At 58.9% G+C, this 15350-nt stretch overlaps 2 protein-coding genes across 2 annotated transcripts; both read left to right on the top strand.

Moving 5' to 3' along the window:
• Nucleotides 1–4708: 4708 nt before the first annotated feature.
• OTOS (otospiralin) lies at nucleotides 4709–5593 on the top strand. Its single transcript, XM_007109113.1, has 3 exons — nucleotides 4709–4766; nucleotides 4878–4904; nucleotides 5409–5593. Exons 1-3 carry the CDS (start codon nucleotides 4709–4711, stop codon nucleotides 5591–5593), a joined length of 270 nt encoding a protein of 89 aa, XP_007109175.1.
• Nucleotides 5594–9876: 4283 nt separating this feature from the next.
• On the top strand, nucleotides 9877–14757 carry COPS9 (COP9 signalosome subunit 9). Its single transcript, XM_007109114.4, has 3 exons — nucleotides 9877–10017; nucleotides 11967–12039; nucleotides 14490–14757. The coding sequence occupies exons 1-3, from the start codon at nucleotides 9955–9957 to the stop codon at nucleotides 14525–14527; spliced, it is 174 nt and encodes a 57-aa protein (XP_007109176.1). The 5' UTR covers nucleotides 9877–9954; the 3' UTR covers nucleotides 14528–14757.
• Nucleotides 14758–15350: the final 593 nt, after the last annotated feature.

Here is a 15350-nt window from a genome sequence, read left to right as displayed (position 1 = left end):
CCGTGCTCTCAGCCAGCCCCATGCACCCTGGCCAGGAGCTGTTCCAGGCCCGGGACACCCGGATTCTCTCAGGAGCCTCGGGCTCAGAAAGGAAGTGGGCAGAACGCGGAGCCTAGAAGGAGGGCAGTGTCACCTGCTGGGGCCAGGGACGTGGGCTGGGAGATGGGGGAGCTCCAGAGCAGGCGGGGCTCCCGGGCTGGGGAGCAAGGCCCCCAGCGCTGAAGCGGCGGGCACATTCCAGGGCCCGAAAGCAAAGCGGGCTGGCCACAGGGGCCCCGGGGGCGGCCTGGGTGAGCAGCGTGGACCCTTCCAGAAGCAGATCAGCACGGCGGTGGAGGCGCGCTGAGGGTGGCCCTGGGAGGGGCTCAGGGAGGGGGGGCCTCCAGAAGCACCGTGCAGGGGGGGCCTGTGTCCCGGAGGACCTGTGGCTTTGGGGCTTCGTAATGAACAGGGCTCCGGCTTGCGTTGGGACGGCTGAAAGGACTGTGACCCAAGCGCCCTCCTGCCCTTCCGGGGACCCGAGGTGGGCCGGGTGCTCGTCCTCAGGGGCGCAGGCTCCGCAGGAGGAGGCCGCGCCTGGCGTTCCCGAGCTGGCGGCAGGGGGCGCCCCGAGACCTCCTTACGGGAGCACCTGCGGCCCTGGCCCGGGAGGACGGGAACCAGGCCGCCCCTGGCGCAGGGGAAGCGGCAGAGGTGAGGGGCCCCCAGGGGGCCGCCCCGGCCCCGCCTTCCCGCACGGCTGGCAGAGCCCCGCAGCCCGGCCCCTCTCTCTGCCTGGGGAGCAAAGAGGGAGACGGGCAGCTTCTGTCCGCTTCGTCCGTCAAGATCCGTATCTTGCGGCCAGAGCTGCTTCTCCACCGCAGGCAGGTGGGACCTTCGGAGGCCTCCGAGGCGTCCACAGGGAGGGTGCTGGGCAGGGCAGGGCAGGGCAGGGCGGGGCAGTCAACCAGGCTTCAGAGATTTCACCACCACCAACCCGGGTCCCACCCCTGAACCATTATATTAGCATCCTGCCTCGGGAGCCTGGGGGCTGGAAGTCCTGATCATTGAAAAGCCCTGCCGGTGGTCCCCATGTGCAGCCAGGGTTAAGGACTTCTTTGGACAGCAGCTCTCAAAGCCTGGCCCTGGATCTGCTGAGCAGCCCTGGTAATGTGATAGAAAGGCAGAGTCCTGGCCCCACCCCTGAGCTCTTGAATCGGAACTCTGAGAGGTAGGGGCCCAGGGATCTGCATTCTGCCATGTCCCCTAGGTGATTCTGACACTGCCCAGGTGGAGAACCCGCTCGGCCGTGCCTCCCTACCCTAAATGTGCTCTGGGACCAGCAGCACAGACATCTCCTGGGAGCCTTGAGGGATGCAGAGTCCCAGGCTCTACCTCCAACCTGCTGAATCAGAGCTACATTTTCACAGGATCCCTGGGCGATCTGTACGTAGTGTGAGAACCACTGCCTTGGGGTCGCACTGAGAAAGAACAGTACGCGGCTGGGTGTGCAGAGCCCCAGCAAGGGTCACTGGGGGAAGGCTACCTGGGGAGGGGGTGAAGGGGCCGTCCTCCAGGGGGCAGAGGAGTGGGCCCCAGTTGGGGTTCTACAGATGAGGTTCTCCAGGTGGGACCCTCCAGACAGAGCCCTCCAGGTGGTGCCCCTCCAGGTGGAGCCCCTCCAGGTGGTGCCCAAGACGGTCTGTGTGCAGGTCAGCAAGGGAGAGGAGCTTGAAGAACTCAGGAGGCAAGAAAAGGTTGGGGGTGGACACACCTGGGGGTGGACACACCTGGCGGTGGTTATGGAAGACCCAGGAGGCTGACCCAGGCCAGCAGATCAGAAAGCTAAGTAACAGGGAGCTTAGGGTGGTGGGGTTTTTTCAAGATTTTTTTCCCCATTATAAAAGTAAACAAACTTATGGTTACCAAAGGCGAAAGGTGGGAGAGGGATAAATTAGGAGTTTGGGATTAACATATACACACTCCTATATGTAAAATAGATAATCAACAAGGATCTACTGTATAGCACAGGGAGGAACGCTACTCAGTATTCTGTAATGACCTATGTGGGAAAAGAATCTGAAAAAGGATGGAAATATGTACCTGTATAACTGAATCACTTTGCTGTACACCTGAAACTAACACAACATTGTAAATCATATTATTTGTAAATTTATAAATTTGTAAATCAAATTATATACCCCAATATAAAATAAAAATTAAGTTAAAAAAATAAAAGTAATGAATTAAGGAAAATACGAATACCCAGAAAGAAGGAAGAACATATATACCCATAGCTCTCAACACCATCACTGCTCATTACTTGTGGACTTTTTCTATGTATAGTTTTTTTTGGTTAAGTAATCAGTTATAAAATAAGTCCCTGTAATTTTATTTCGTTTTCCCCAACATCACAGGGGCGTTCGCACATCATCTTCAGACATGGAACCGTTAGCGATGGACAACGTGGTGAGGACGGCAGCAAGACCGGCTGCTCCCCGCTCGCCGCCGCGCCCCGGCCAGCTGCACGCGTGCCCCCAGAGCACCGGCGGTCCCAGGCCCACCGCAGCGCCGGGCCCGAGACGCACAGACGCGAGACCCCGCGGAGGCTTCTCCCGCCCGCCCTTCCAGACTCCATCTCCTCAGCCCCCCACACCTCGTAAGGCCTGTTCCTGCCTAAACCCGTGTCCCCTTACGCTCCTAGTGGCCCTGTTGCGTAGAGTATTGGAGCCGGGAGAGGGGCCCAGGGGATTGGAGGGATCAGGAGGGACTCGGGTGTTGGTTCTCTGGCCTGACGTCAATGGTGCCATTCGCAGTGGTCAAGGGCCTCCGTCGTCCACGGCACCAAGTGCAAGATCAAGTCCTGAAGCCAAGAGCCTACAGGAGGCACAGCTGTGGGTGACCAGGCAGCTGCTGTCACAGCCCCTTAGTGCGAATAAGGAGTAAAGACTGTTGGGTTGGCTGGTAGCTTCTAAGTGTGCTGGAGAATTTGGGAAAAGGAAATGATGAGCTCAGAGCTTAAAATTCCCAGCCAGGGGCAGACAGAGAACCTGAAAGCTTGTGGGCTGTGCAGCAAAGCCCCTCAGACAGGCCCGCCCGCGAGGCTGGCCCTGGGCTGCGAGCTCCCGGGAGGGTCCCCAGCCCCCTCGTGGAGGAGAGGGCCTCGCCCCGCCCCTAAACGTTGGTGCCAAGTGAGGCCCGTGCGGAGCGCCACTTCCTCCTGGGAGTCTGGAACCTTCACCGGGCACAGGTGCCCGCGACCACCCCCAGGAACAGCCCCCGGCGCTGTGTCTCTGACGGGCTCCCCGGGGAGACAGCACCTCACAGGTCGTCACGGCTGGTGGCGGGGAGCTAAGCATGCCATGTGAGGGGAGGGGGCCCTGGAAGCTCACGCCTGGTCCCCGACTTGTCCCCGCACCCCTTCCTTTTACTGATGTTTCTTTGCATCCTTTCTCTGTCCTGAATCCAGCTGTGAGCACGGCCTCTGCTGAATCCTGGGGGTCCCCCTAGCAAAGCTGGGAGAGGTTTTGGGGACCCCGACACAGTTACCAAGTGCCCACTTCTCTCTTGGAGGCACAGGGTCCGACTTCGGAAAATAAAACCCAAAGTTCAGCCTGGTGTGTGGCCGCATCACAGGCAGGTTGAACAGACGACTCTCGGGTCCCATCTCTGAAAGTCTGCGCATTTTGGGGGGAAGAATAGCCCCTCCTCACTTGGGGGGGGGCCGTGTGAGCAGATTCTGGCGGAGCCGGGGACTCGAACCCCTAAATTCTGCTGGGGCTTCTTTGCCAGAAGACGTCCTTCCTGCCCGTCTGGGGGCTAGTCCCCTAACACCTGAGTAAGCTGTAATGGTCACCCGCTAGGGAGCTGTCTTGCGTGGCGACAGGCTTAATCACTGCTTATAAGCCAGGAGGCGCCAGTCTGGAGGTGGGACACCAGGCTGGACACCCTCGTTTCCTGTCTGTCCCTCTGCTGAACGGTGACCCGTCGGCGGGGCTGCTGTTGGCTCCCCGAGGGTCCCGTCCTGCCCGCCTGTCCCTGGGGCAGCTCAGTGATTGCCCTGTTCCCACAGGGGGGGCATCGCAGCCCCGGTGTCAGAATGGCTTTCTCTCCTGGTAGAAAGGAAATTGGGTTTATTTTGAGTACCAATGTTGAATTCAATCCTAAAAATCTTAGGCCTGTGCAAAAATGTTTTTCTCCAAATTTGATCTCTGGATCAGATTCCCGAAAGTGGACTCCTGGGAGCTGGCTGCCAGCAGGGTCACAGAAGCCCTCAGTCCTCTGGGCGGGGATGAAATATTCAGTTTGAAGGTTCACGGAGGTGACGTCTGCCCCCTGTCCCTGGCCTTTTATAAAGAGGAGCCTGTACGCTGGCAGCAGATGCCCTTCAGGCTACACGGCGGGGGGACGGCAGCTGCAAGGTAACCTCTGGGGAGGGCAGATGCGGGGCGGGGGGGACATTCCTTAAATAGTTACATTCAATAAGGCCAACTGATTCTGCCTCGGGGCTTTAGCCTCAGAAGAACGGTCTGAAGCCACTGAAGTGGAAATTGTCCTGAAAACACTGGTAGCTTCTCTTTTCACCAGAGCTGTTTTCCCAGGAGTGGCCCGCTTGTGGGCGGCGGGGAGAAGCGGCGGTCCGAGGGGAGGGTGGTCTCACCTGTCCGGGTCCCTCCTGCCGCAGGTGGCCCTGGGCACCATCGGTCGGTGGGCGACAAGCCTGGGGAAGATGAAGACCTGCCTGGTGCCCGGGCTGGCCCTCTGCCTCCTGCTGGGACCCCTGGCAGGTGAGGGGCTGCCTGTCCTCCTGGGCTGTCCTGTCCGGGCACTGGGGTACCGGTGGGTGGTGAGGTCCTTCCTGGGGGCCTCTGGGGTGACTTCTCTCCCTTCCCTCGCAGGGGCCAAGCCGGTGCAGGAGGAAGGAGGTACCGTATCGCTTTCCTGTTCCCGGTCTCGCGTGTCTGGGGGGCAGTGGGGAAGAAGAGTGGCCGGGTGGGGGCTGGCCTCTGGTCCAGAGCGGGGGAAGTGGGAGACCCGGGTCAGGTGGAGGCTGAGCCGCACAGGCAGAGAGGGACTGGAGCCTCTGCCCTGGGCCTGTCCTCCCGCCGCTGGGGACACAGCGGGCAGGAGGGACCCTCTGCGCCCCCGAGGACCCCTGCATTCTCATCTCAGGCCCCTAGTCCCACCTGGGCGCAGGCTGGGGGCTGTGGTCCCCTCCGAATCCCAGCCGGATGACCGTGAGACTCAGTCCCGCTCGGTGCCTGCAGGGTGGGCCAGACCCCGCCCTTCTCCCCTCCTCCGTCCCGCAGGCCCGGAGTCCCGAGGGCCGGGGCTGGTGTCACCCGCAGCCGCTCCGAGGATGACCAGGCTCGGTGCCTCCGCGCGGCTCCGGGTGGGCCAGCCCCTGAGCAAGGTTGCCCTCCCTCCAGACCCCTACGCCGAGCTGCCCGCCATGCCCTACTGGCCTTTCTCCACGTCCGACTTCTGGAACTATGTGCACACTTTCAGCGCCCTGGGGGCCTACCCCCAGCTGGAGGACATGGCCCGCACCTTCTTCGCCCACTTCCCGCTGGGGACCACCCTGGGCTTCCACGTCCCCTACAGGGAGGAGTGAGCATTGGGGCGGGGGGCCCCCACGCGCGGGAGTCGGGCCGGCCTCATACCGAATAAACTCCTGACTGGAACGCACGACGCATGTGGTGGTCTTCGTGGTTTTCTTTGGAGAAGCATCTGCACTCTGCTCCACTCACTCCCTCCTTTGACAAATCAGCCTGGCCCCTCTTGACCATCAGGGGACCCTTCTTAGAAAGGCCTGTGCCTGGTTTCTGTCCCCAGAGCACCAACTGTGACTCCCCCTGTCCTCACACCGACCCTAGGAGGATCCCCGGAGCGTAGGTGGGGAAACTGAGGCAAGCGGACACCAGGTAACTGCCTGGCTTGTTGGCGGGACCCAGGTCCCATCCAGGCAGCGGCGCCCCGGGAACACCCCCTCCCCCCCCGCCACCGAGCTGGACAGCAGGCAGACCCACAGCGGCCTCCCTGGGCTGGGCGCCCTGCCGGGGCTCCACCCCTCACGCTCAACTCACACCGGGGCAGCCGGTCTGCGGGGCTCGCCGGGTGCCTGGGCGCTGGGTCTGCAGGCAGAAGGGCCCCCAAAACACGACCACCAGCAGTGCAGATTCGGGGACTTGGGGGGAGTGGGGCTGCCTGCCCTGGGCACAGCCAGGGCGCACGAGCTTTGGACCACACCCCATCAGATGGCGAAGAAATCGGTTTAATGGGCTGCAACCTGCTTTTCTTTTAAAATAAAATAACAGAAAATACTTCCTATTTAACTTTAGACAGTAGTATTTGTACTAGCATCTAACCGCAGAAACCATTACACATAATAAGAATTTTGTAAGGTTTTGTGAAACTCGTGAGCCGCGTGTTCTGTTCGTTGGAAATACGTGATGGGAATGAATTCCATCCTGTGTGCAGCCTCAGGGGTCTGCGGGCTGTCCCTTAAGGTGAGTGAGAAGTAGGCGTTATTCTGCGAGTTCTCTCCCGGGACCCTGGCATGGACACCCAGCTGTGCTGGGAGGGGCCTGGGAGGGGGAGGGGAGGGGGCCGCGGTGCCCAGGCAGTGGCTGCCACTGGCCCCAGCCGTCCAGCAAGGCTTCCTGCCCTCACCTCTGTCTCCACCTCCTGTGGTCAATGGGTAGCTTCCCTCCCTGTGTCCAGGCTTCAGTGTGAAAGAGGAAGAATCTGTTGGCCCAGCCTGTCGCTTTGGGAAAAACCAGTACATTCTTTGTTTCTTTTCCCCCTTGAGCTGGTCTGAGTTTGGTTTCTGTAAATTAACTGCACACACACACACACACACACACACACACACACACAAGTCCCGACTCCTATGAGAGTCCACTTGTGGCAGCTGGGCCTTGACCAAACGTACCAGACGAAAGGCACCCTCGCCCCCTGGACACGGTGCGGACCTGTGTGTTAATTCATGCATGTGCGTGCGTGTGTCTGGTCATTTACATGCCACTCGGATTTTCCTGCACCCGGTTACGTCAAGCATTGGAGAATGACGGCTCTAGATGCCCCTCAAAAGTGCTCGAAGGACTGCCTCCCGTGTGCCTTCCGGGGAAGTCCCTGGGGGGCCCCGGCCAGAGCTGTGTCCCCTCTTGGACACACACATGACCACCCAAGACACACAGGTGCATTATTACGTGTCTTCAAAGCCCCAGCTAGCTGCCCTCCTTCTGTTCTCAGAAGAAGAAAGCCCCACCCTCAAGCCACCCTGAGCAGATGCCCTACCTGCCTGCCCTGTGGCCCCGGGGGCACCTGGCTCCCCATTTAGGACTCAGGTTTGGCTGTGACCCTCTCTGTTCACCTGAGCACACACGGCTTCATTTCTCTTCTGTGCACCCCTCTTGGTTCCCCTTCACAGTCAGACCTGGTGGCGGGGGACCCCCTCCACTTCCTGCCCCACGTCCTCGGCCGGCTTCACCCCTCGATGCTCGCTACCAACAAGCACCACCGGCAGCCACTGTCTCCTCATCCCTGCCTCGGCCGCTGGCGGCCTGGGGGACCACACGGCCGCTGTGCCCAGCAGTCAATGCCCCTGTCGACTGAAAGAAACGCACAACCGAAAAGTTGAGAATATTATGTTTTATTTGGCAGGCATACTGAGGACTTAAGCTCAGGAGACAGCCTCTCAGATCGGATGGTCCTGAAGAGGGAAGGGAGGAGCCAGGATCTATAGTTTTTGCCCAAAAAGACTAGGTAGTTGGGACATCAAAAGATCCCTGCTAATTAAAGAAAACCAGAAATCTCAAGTTAATGAATTTAGTGCTTTTCTATGTGTGGGAAGATGCAAGCGTCTGGGCTCACTGAAATCATTCCTCTGAGGTGCACCTTAACTATCTAGGGCCAGGATCCTGCTTTCCTCCACCCTGAATCCTCTCAGGGGGCACCGTGGGAGCCGCTGCAGAGGCTGATGGCCTGATGGCCTCAGCATCCTTTGTTTACTGATACGGCGGACGGCCAGCGACATTCTGTGTCCACACCTGTTGTCCAGGAGCAGTCACCAATAGGGTCCCTCTCACTCTCAAAGGGTATGGTCTGGATGTGATCACCCAGCGACAACCCCAATCCCCTGGTGCTCTCGGGGTCCCCCAATCCGACCCTGTCCTTCCACCTCTGTGACATCACTGTCGTGGCTCTGCTCCTCCATAAACATCAGCGTCCCCTGGGGTGGGCTCTGTGCCCCGCTCTCCTGGAGACCTCACCCCTCCACAGGAATGGGGGTCCCTGTGCTTTGAAACTACTCAGAAGGGGAGTTGGCTGGTACCATGGACTCAGGCTTCACGGGACTCACTTTGCCTCGGGCACTTGGGGTGACTCGTGTCATGGTGACATTGGAGGCTCACCCACCCGGCCAGTCACTTTCCCTTCTCCCTTGGCCCTGCGCTGTCCACCCACGCCTGACCCGGGGCCACAATCCCTGCTCAATCTAGGCTCATTTCCCCGTCTCCCTGGAACCACCCTCCCCCTCCCCCTCCCCACCCCCACTTCTCTGGCAGCCCAGCCCCTAAGCCTACCTACTTCTAAAAGTCTAGCTCAGATATCTCATGCTCTCCTTCCCCACCATCCCTTCCCCTCTCCCTCCCGCCCTCGCTTCTCTCTCATTCACGTTCTTTTTAAAAACTTATGATAAAATACATACAACGTAACATTTACTGTCAACTATTTTTGAGATGCATTACGTGCATTCACATTGTTATGCAACCATTATCACCATCCATCTCCAGGCTGTTTCTTCTTCCCATTAAGCACTAACTCCCCCTCTCCCTCCCCCAGCACCATCCTACTTTCTGTCTCTATGAATTTGATTACTCTGAGTACCTCATATAAGCGGAATCATACAGTATTTGTCTTTTGGAGATTTCACTAAGCATAATGTCCTCAAGGTTCATCCACACTGGAGCGGCTGTTAGAATTTCCTTCCTTTTAAAGGCTGAATAATATTCCCCTGTATGGATGGACCACATTTTGCTCAGCCATTCAAATGTTGATGGATACCTACCTGAGTTCTTTCACATTTTAGCCATTGTGAAGAATGTTGCTGTGAACGTGGGTGTACAAATATCTCTTCGAGACCCTGCTGTCAATTCTTTTGGATATATGCCCAGAGTGGAATCCTGGACCATATGGTAAATCTATGTTTAACTTTTGAGGAACCTCCATACTGTTTTCAACAATAGCAGCACCATTTTACATTCCAACTAACAGTGTACAAGGGTTCCAATTTCCCCACATCCTTGCTAACATTTGGTATTTTCTGGGGTTTGGACAGTAGTCATCCCGATAGATGTGGGGTGGTAACTCATTGTGTTTTGGTTTGCCTTTCTCTGATGATCAGTGATGTTGAACATCTTTTCGTGGGTTTATTGGCCATTTATAAATCTGCTTTGGATAAATGTCTATTCGAGTCCTTTGCTGATTTTTTAATCAGACTCCTTGTTTTCTGTTGTTGAATTTTAGGAGTTCTCTGTACATTCTGTATATTAACCCCTTATCAGCTATATGGTTTGCAAATATCTTCTCCCATTCTGTGGGTTGCCTTTTTACTCTGTTACCCTCTCATACTATTTAATGGGTATTTCCTGGGCACCTGTCAGTGCCAGGCCCTTATGTCCAGACTGTCTGTGGCCGCGGTGAAGTCACAGAGCAGCTTCCCTTGTGTGCTGACAGCCACGCGGAGACCCTGCCCACCCCAGCCCCAACCAGGCCAGTCCTGCCCGCCCCGACTAATGGAGGAGGGGACCATAGTGTGGAAGTCCTCCGGCGGCTAGACCTGCCAGATGGTGGGGGAGGAAACCATAGAGTCGGACGCCCTCTCGCGTCTAGACTTGCCACGGCGGGGCTTGCACCGGAAGAGGGCCTCAGCGGGCCGGAAGTGAGTCGGGGACGCCGGTGCTGCAGGAGGAGATGAAGCCGGCGGTAGACGAGATGTTTCCCGAGGGCGCGGGGCCCTACGTGGATCTGGACGAGGTGAGGCGGGCGGCGCCGGGCCGGGCGGGAGCGGAGCCAAGGCCAGCTGTCGGGCGCGGGCCGGGTCTGGGGCGAGAGAAGGCGGCGGCCTACGCGGGCGCGCTCGCCGTCCTGGCGGTTCCTACCTCGGGCGAGAGAATGGGGCCTCCGGGAACCCAGTGAGGTGGCGGCCGGGATGGCTACGGGCCGGGGTTGCGGTGAGCGTCGGTGCCCGCGGCCTGGAGCCCCGCAGGGGCGGTTGGTGGGGACCCCGGGGAAGGGGCTGAGCTCGTGCCAGGTGCTGGGGGAGGAAGTGGGCCCCGGCCGGGATGGCGTGCTGTGGCGCGGCGGGGTCGAGTCCCCCGTCTGGGAGGAGGGAAGACGAGAGCCCGGCTGACCAACGGCCTTTGGGAACGAAGCGGCCGCCAGCTCGCGGAGCGGGGGAGAGGGGCGCCTGGCAGGTCCGTGCTCCGCGCGGGGCCCGGGTCTCTCCCGCAGTTGCGCAGGGTCGTTGTGTCACCCCATCCTCTGGGCACAGGGCGTTCCTGTCTGGTGTTGGTGGTGTGAGCTCGGAGTGTCAGGCCGGCTTCGCGGGGTCCGGACCTCGATTTCTCCTTCTCAAACCTCAGCGGGGACAGACCCATTCTGTGTGCTCCTGGACGTCCCGGGAGCACAGGGAGACGCCGTTTGCCAATTCTAAGTGCATCAAAAGGCGGTGCGGGTTGATAGAAGCCCCCGGGCTTTGGGGTGGCCTAGCGAAGGCTTAGGAGAGTAGCTGGCTGCAGCCAGATGCTGGCGGCGCGCTGGGGCGTAGGGGCGAGGCCTGGCGGGAGCGGGAGCGGGAGCGAGGCCTGCAGGGTCTAGGGGAGGGCAGGTCGTGCCTGGGAGAGCGGGAATGGGATGGAGCCGGGCAGGCGGGGTTGGGGGGCAGATGGTGCATCGCCTGTAGCCGTCCTGGGACAGGTGGGCCCTCTGCACCCCAGTTCCGAGGCACCTGCGCTCACCCCCTGCTCCTCAGACCAGTGCTCCAGGCACTACCTTAGGCCAGCGTGGAGTCCCTGGAGGGCTTTAAGGTGCGGAGTGACGGTTCCGACTGATTCGTGGCGCTGTCGCTCTGGAGGGTTTGGGGTGAGAGAGTGGGGCAGTACAAACGGGGACGGGGGGGGGCGCGAGGAGGGTCTGAATGAAGGCAGTGCCTCAGTGAAGGCAGTGCCTCCAGAGGGAGGTAGGCGCAAACTCCGCAGCTGTGTCACAGGTAGAATCTGCGCAGCTTCCTGTGGGGACGGGCCGGGGAGGGCGCCTGAGGAGGGAAGGGAGGCTCTGAGAGTCCCCGCTGCTAAGGGAGGACGCCCTTTTGAGCCAGCAAGAGGCAGGGCAGACAGCCCGGGGGCGGTTGGGAGTCAGGGTGGCAGCAGGGCCTGTGGGCCAGCCGTCCAGGGTGCTGCCACCAGAGGCCTCTGCTCTAGCTGTCACCACGTGACTCTAAAAGAGGCCCAGAACCCTCGCCACGTTGCCCAGCTCTGCTTGCGGCGTTGTGTGGTGGCAGGGGCAAGGCCCGTGATGGCCCCCCCCCGTCCCCAGAACCCCAGGGCGCAGGTCAGTTTCTCAGGGGAAACGGTTCAACTCTGACAAGCAGCAGGGGCGGTCCAGAGCAGAGCAGGGGTCAGGCTCAGTTTGGCGCGCGCTCGGGGCCGCTTGTCCAGGTGCCCGGCAGCGCTGCTGTTGGGGCAGCGGCAGGCCTCTCCGTAAAAGGCGAGAGGAGTCTAGGGACGGCCGACTGCGCACCCTCACCGTGATCCCTTGGAGCGCCGCCTCCCCACCTCTGCTCCCACTCCCTCCCTTCCCTGGGACTAAATTTTGTCTCTGACCTGGACGCTTTCTGCCCAGGAGTGGTGTGCGGCCTGCGCGGCACTTACACCACTCGTTCTCTCGGAAAACCCGCTGACATGAGCTTTCCTTTCTCTCCCCAGGCAGGAGGCAGCACTGGGCTCCTGATGGACTTGGCGGCCAATGAAAAGGCAGTTCACGCGGACTTTTTTAATGGTAAGGACGCTGGGCTTGGCTTGCCAGTTTTAATCTGCTTCTTCTGCAAGTTATGCAGTGGAGCAACTTTGTGACATGAGTGACTTGGATCGTAGACCAGTAAAGGCCAGATCCTGTGCCACTCTTGGAACGCCGTGCAGTCCTGTTTTTCAGGAGGGAAAAAAGCTTCCAGTCTTACGTTCCAGTTGTTGAGTTTGAGCCATGAACGTGCCCTTGGACACCTGAAACTGTAGCAGGGTCTGGTCCGTCTGGCTTTCTCGTCTCCCCTCTCTCCCGATGGCTGGTTTGCTTTCCTCTCCCTGTTTGCCACTGGGTTCTTGTCCCCTGGGCCGCCTGTGCAGAGTGACAGCCACACTCCTGCTCTTCTCCGCCCCTTTGCTCTGAAACCGGGAGCTGTTCGCATTTAAGGGTTTAACGCTAGTTTCAGGAACATGGGTGGAGTTTTACCAAATAAACAGTGAGAAACTTACTTCATAGGAAATCTTCATATACGTTTGAGGGAGTACTTCTCGTGTTCCCTTCTGGTTTCTTAAGGCCTTGTTCCTGTAGAGTATACTCATCCCTGCCAAGGGTTAAATCATAAGGAGAAACACAAGATCGCTTTCTTGGGAGAGTTATCTCTTCTCATCCATCCGTCTCTCATCCAGGGTGCCTGCCACTACAGAGAACTTTTGTCACTGGTTAGCGGCAGCTAGGACGTTACCTTGCCATGTCGGTTTTCAGGGGCCCCAAACCTCTGGCGCCCGAGCCCGTGTTGTTTTATCTGGCTGCTTTTCAGGCAGTTGTCGCCTAACGAGAGAAGCCAGGCTGCTGCGTGCGGGCAGCCTTCCCGGGGAGCCCAGCTGCTCTCCGCAGGCAACGTCCCCGCAGGACTGAGGGGGGTGACGTCTGTGAAGTTCTCCGGGGGAGCAGGTGTGGGGAGCACGGGATGCAGAGCCGCCGCTAGGACCTCACCCGGGTAGGGGTGTGTGGTCCCCGGTACGGCACGATCCACTCACATTTTGATGGTCTCCTTGCAAGCCCCCCTCCTCCTCTGCCAGCCGGGGCTTGGAGACAGTTGGCTGTGTTCTAGGGTTCAGGGTCACGTGATTTCCACCAACAGCCCTTTAATTCTGACAGAGCACCCGTGAGAAGGACCCAGGCCACCAGGCCAGGTGAGCACGGGAGCCGATGAGGGCGCTTCTCCCTCCGAGTCCGAGTCCGGCCGGGAAGAGGAGGAGCGTAGGCGAGCAGACGTTGCCCCGGCAGGTTGTGACGGCCCAGGTGTGCAGGAAGCCGTTCCCCGCGAGAAAGCCGAGTGGCGTTTGGAAGGACTTGTCCTTAGTCCTTTTCACTCATTGACTGAACAGATAGGTTGTGATGGCCTGTTGTCCCCTCGGCGGCGGAGTTCAAACCCTGAACGAGGTTTGCTCTGCGCGCTCCGTGTTTTACAAAATGGGAGCACCGGACGGGGGGTGGGCCGGGACAGCTCGGGGACGAGAGCCCTGACAGGTGGGCGCAGGGTTGCCAGGGGCACATCCTGAGGCAGCTCTCAGGAGGCGGCACCCGCAGGGCTGGGGGCTGGGGAGAGTGGTGGAGCTGCGGGACCACAGGCCAGGCCAGGCGGTGGGAGAGGCGGGCGCCGGTGGGACGGTCCGGGGGGCGGGGCGGGGCGGGGCTGGGGGCCCACCGCGGGGCAGGAGGTGCCTGGGTGCCGCCTCCCCCCGGGGAGCAGGGCTGTGGGGACCGACCGCCCTCTTTCTGGCTCTCTGTTTACTCTGCACGTTCTCAGTGCACGGTACGCATGAGTGGGTTTTTCTCCTCTTGTGAAAGTGACACATACCCGTGGTGGGGATGTAGAAAATATACAGAGAAGTAAACAGAAGGACCACATAACCACGAGTTTGGCTTTGACCCCCTCGCAGGATGCAGTGCGCTGTGAATTTCTGGCGTTTCTTCTAGTGGGAATGGGCTCAGGCTGTGTTTCTCAAGCTTAACTATAGGTCAGACTCTCTTAAAGGGAGTCGTTCTCACAGGGCTCTGTCCCCCCGCCACCTTTCTCCCCCCAGCTCTGCAGTTTCCTGCTCACGGCTGCGAGCCTCAGGCAGCTTCAGCCCACCTCCCTGCCCTCCACGCAGCGTTGGCGAGAGCAGAGCCCTGGCCGTACTCACGGGCACGCAGTCACGGCTGTGAGGGGTCGCCCACGTGATCCGGAACACTCCCTCGTGCGTTTTCTTAAGATCGTCATCAAAGTAGAAACAAGAGTGAAGGTGCACTCTGGACTACTGTCCCTTTGGACTGTATGAGCCCCGGTTGGATGAAATTGAGAGCCTGTCCTGGGAAAAGTCCTGTATCAGATTGTTCACTGTTTTCTCTCTAGTTTTGAATGACCGTATAACTCACTTTATAGTTATTTCCTCAGCTGTAGACCTCGTGTGCCCCATCAATGTGTGGTCTGGTTCATTTTGTAGATTTTGAAGATCTCTTTGATGACGATGATATCCAGTGAGGTGTGTCCGGCGGTGCAGCGCTTGCTCAGGCTTTGCCATGCCGTGGTGTGGTTGGATCGCCCCAAAGGACAGTTTTAGATGGTTCCGGAGAACTTGTGGAAAGCACTTGGAATCAGGGGATGGTGACGAGGAAGCATCCAGACGGTTTTAACCATCTGGCTGAGGCTGTTCATCTCTGGGTGTGGCTGCCTTCGGTCCTTAAATTCAATTAAAAAAAGTGCTGTCATTACTTGCAGGGTGATTTTAATGCTTGCATTTTTGAGTGAATATTACAATCCCTAGACGTCTCCTTGTGCATATGTGTACATGCATGCCTGTGTTCCATGCTAAGAGAAACAGTCTCAGCATAGAGATACATGGTGCACTTTTTGCTTTGTGGCCTTGAGTAATTCTGACAGCTCGCGGTTGCTAACGTGGGCTTTGTGTTAGACCCGTGAGTGGTGCAGGCCGGCTCCTGGAAGTGCCTGTGAGACCTTACTCGGGTCCCATCCCTCCCCTGGAGGCACATGTAGCTGCGTGTTTCCCCTCCTAACGTCAGAGCAGCTGCTGTCCCCAAATCTGAGGCTTGAAGAAGCAGGGCAACTCGATAATGACTCTGAAAGCGACGCCTCCTACCTGAGAAATGTGTGCATTGGTCCGTCTCAAAGGAGAGCGCAGCGCCTACGGGGGAAGTTTCCTGCTGGTCCAGCTCAGCGATTGATAATGGTTGTAAACACTAAGATTACTACTTCATATCAGTCTCGAAGTGAAGAATGTTTCTTCGGTAAGGAACGGCCCAGGGCACACGGCTTCCTCGGTCCCCACGGCCCAGAGGCGAGCAGA

Source organism: Physeter macrocephalus, chromosome 2, assembly GCF_002837175.3.
Source record: "Physeter macrocephalus isolate SW-GA chromosome 2, ASM283717v5, whole genome shotgun sequence".
NCBI lineage: Eukaryota > Metazoa > Chordata > Mammalia > Artiodactyla > Physeteridae > Physeter > Physeter macrocephalus.
This window is presented reverse-complemented; position numbering and strand designations above follow the sequence as displayed.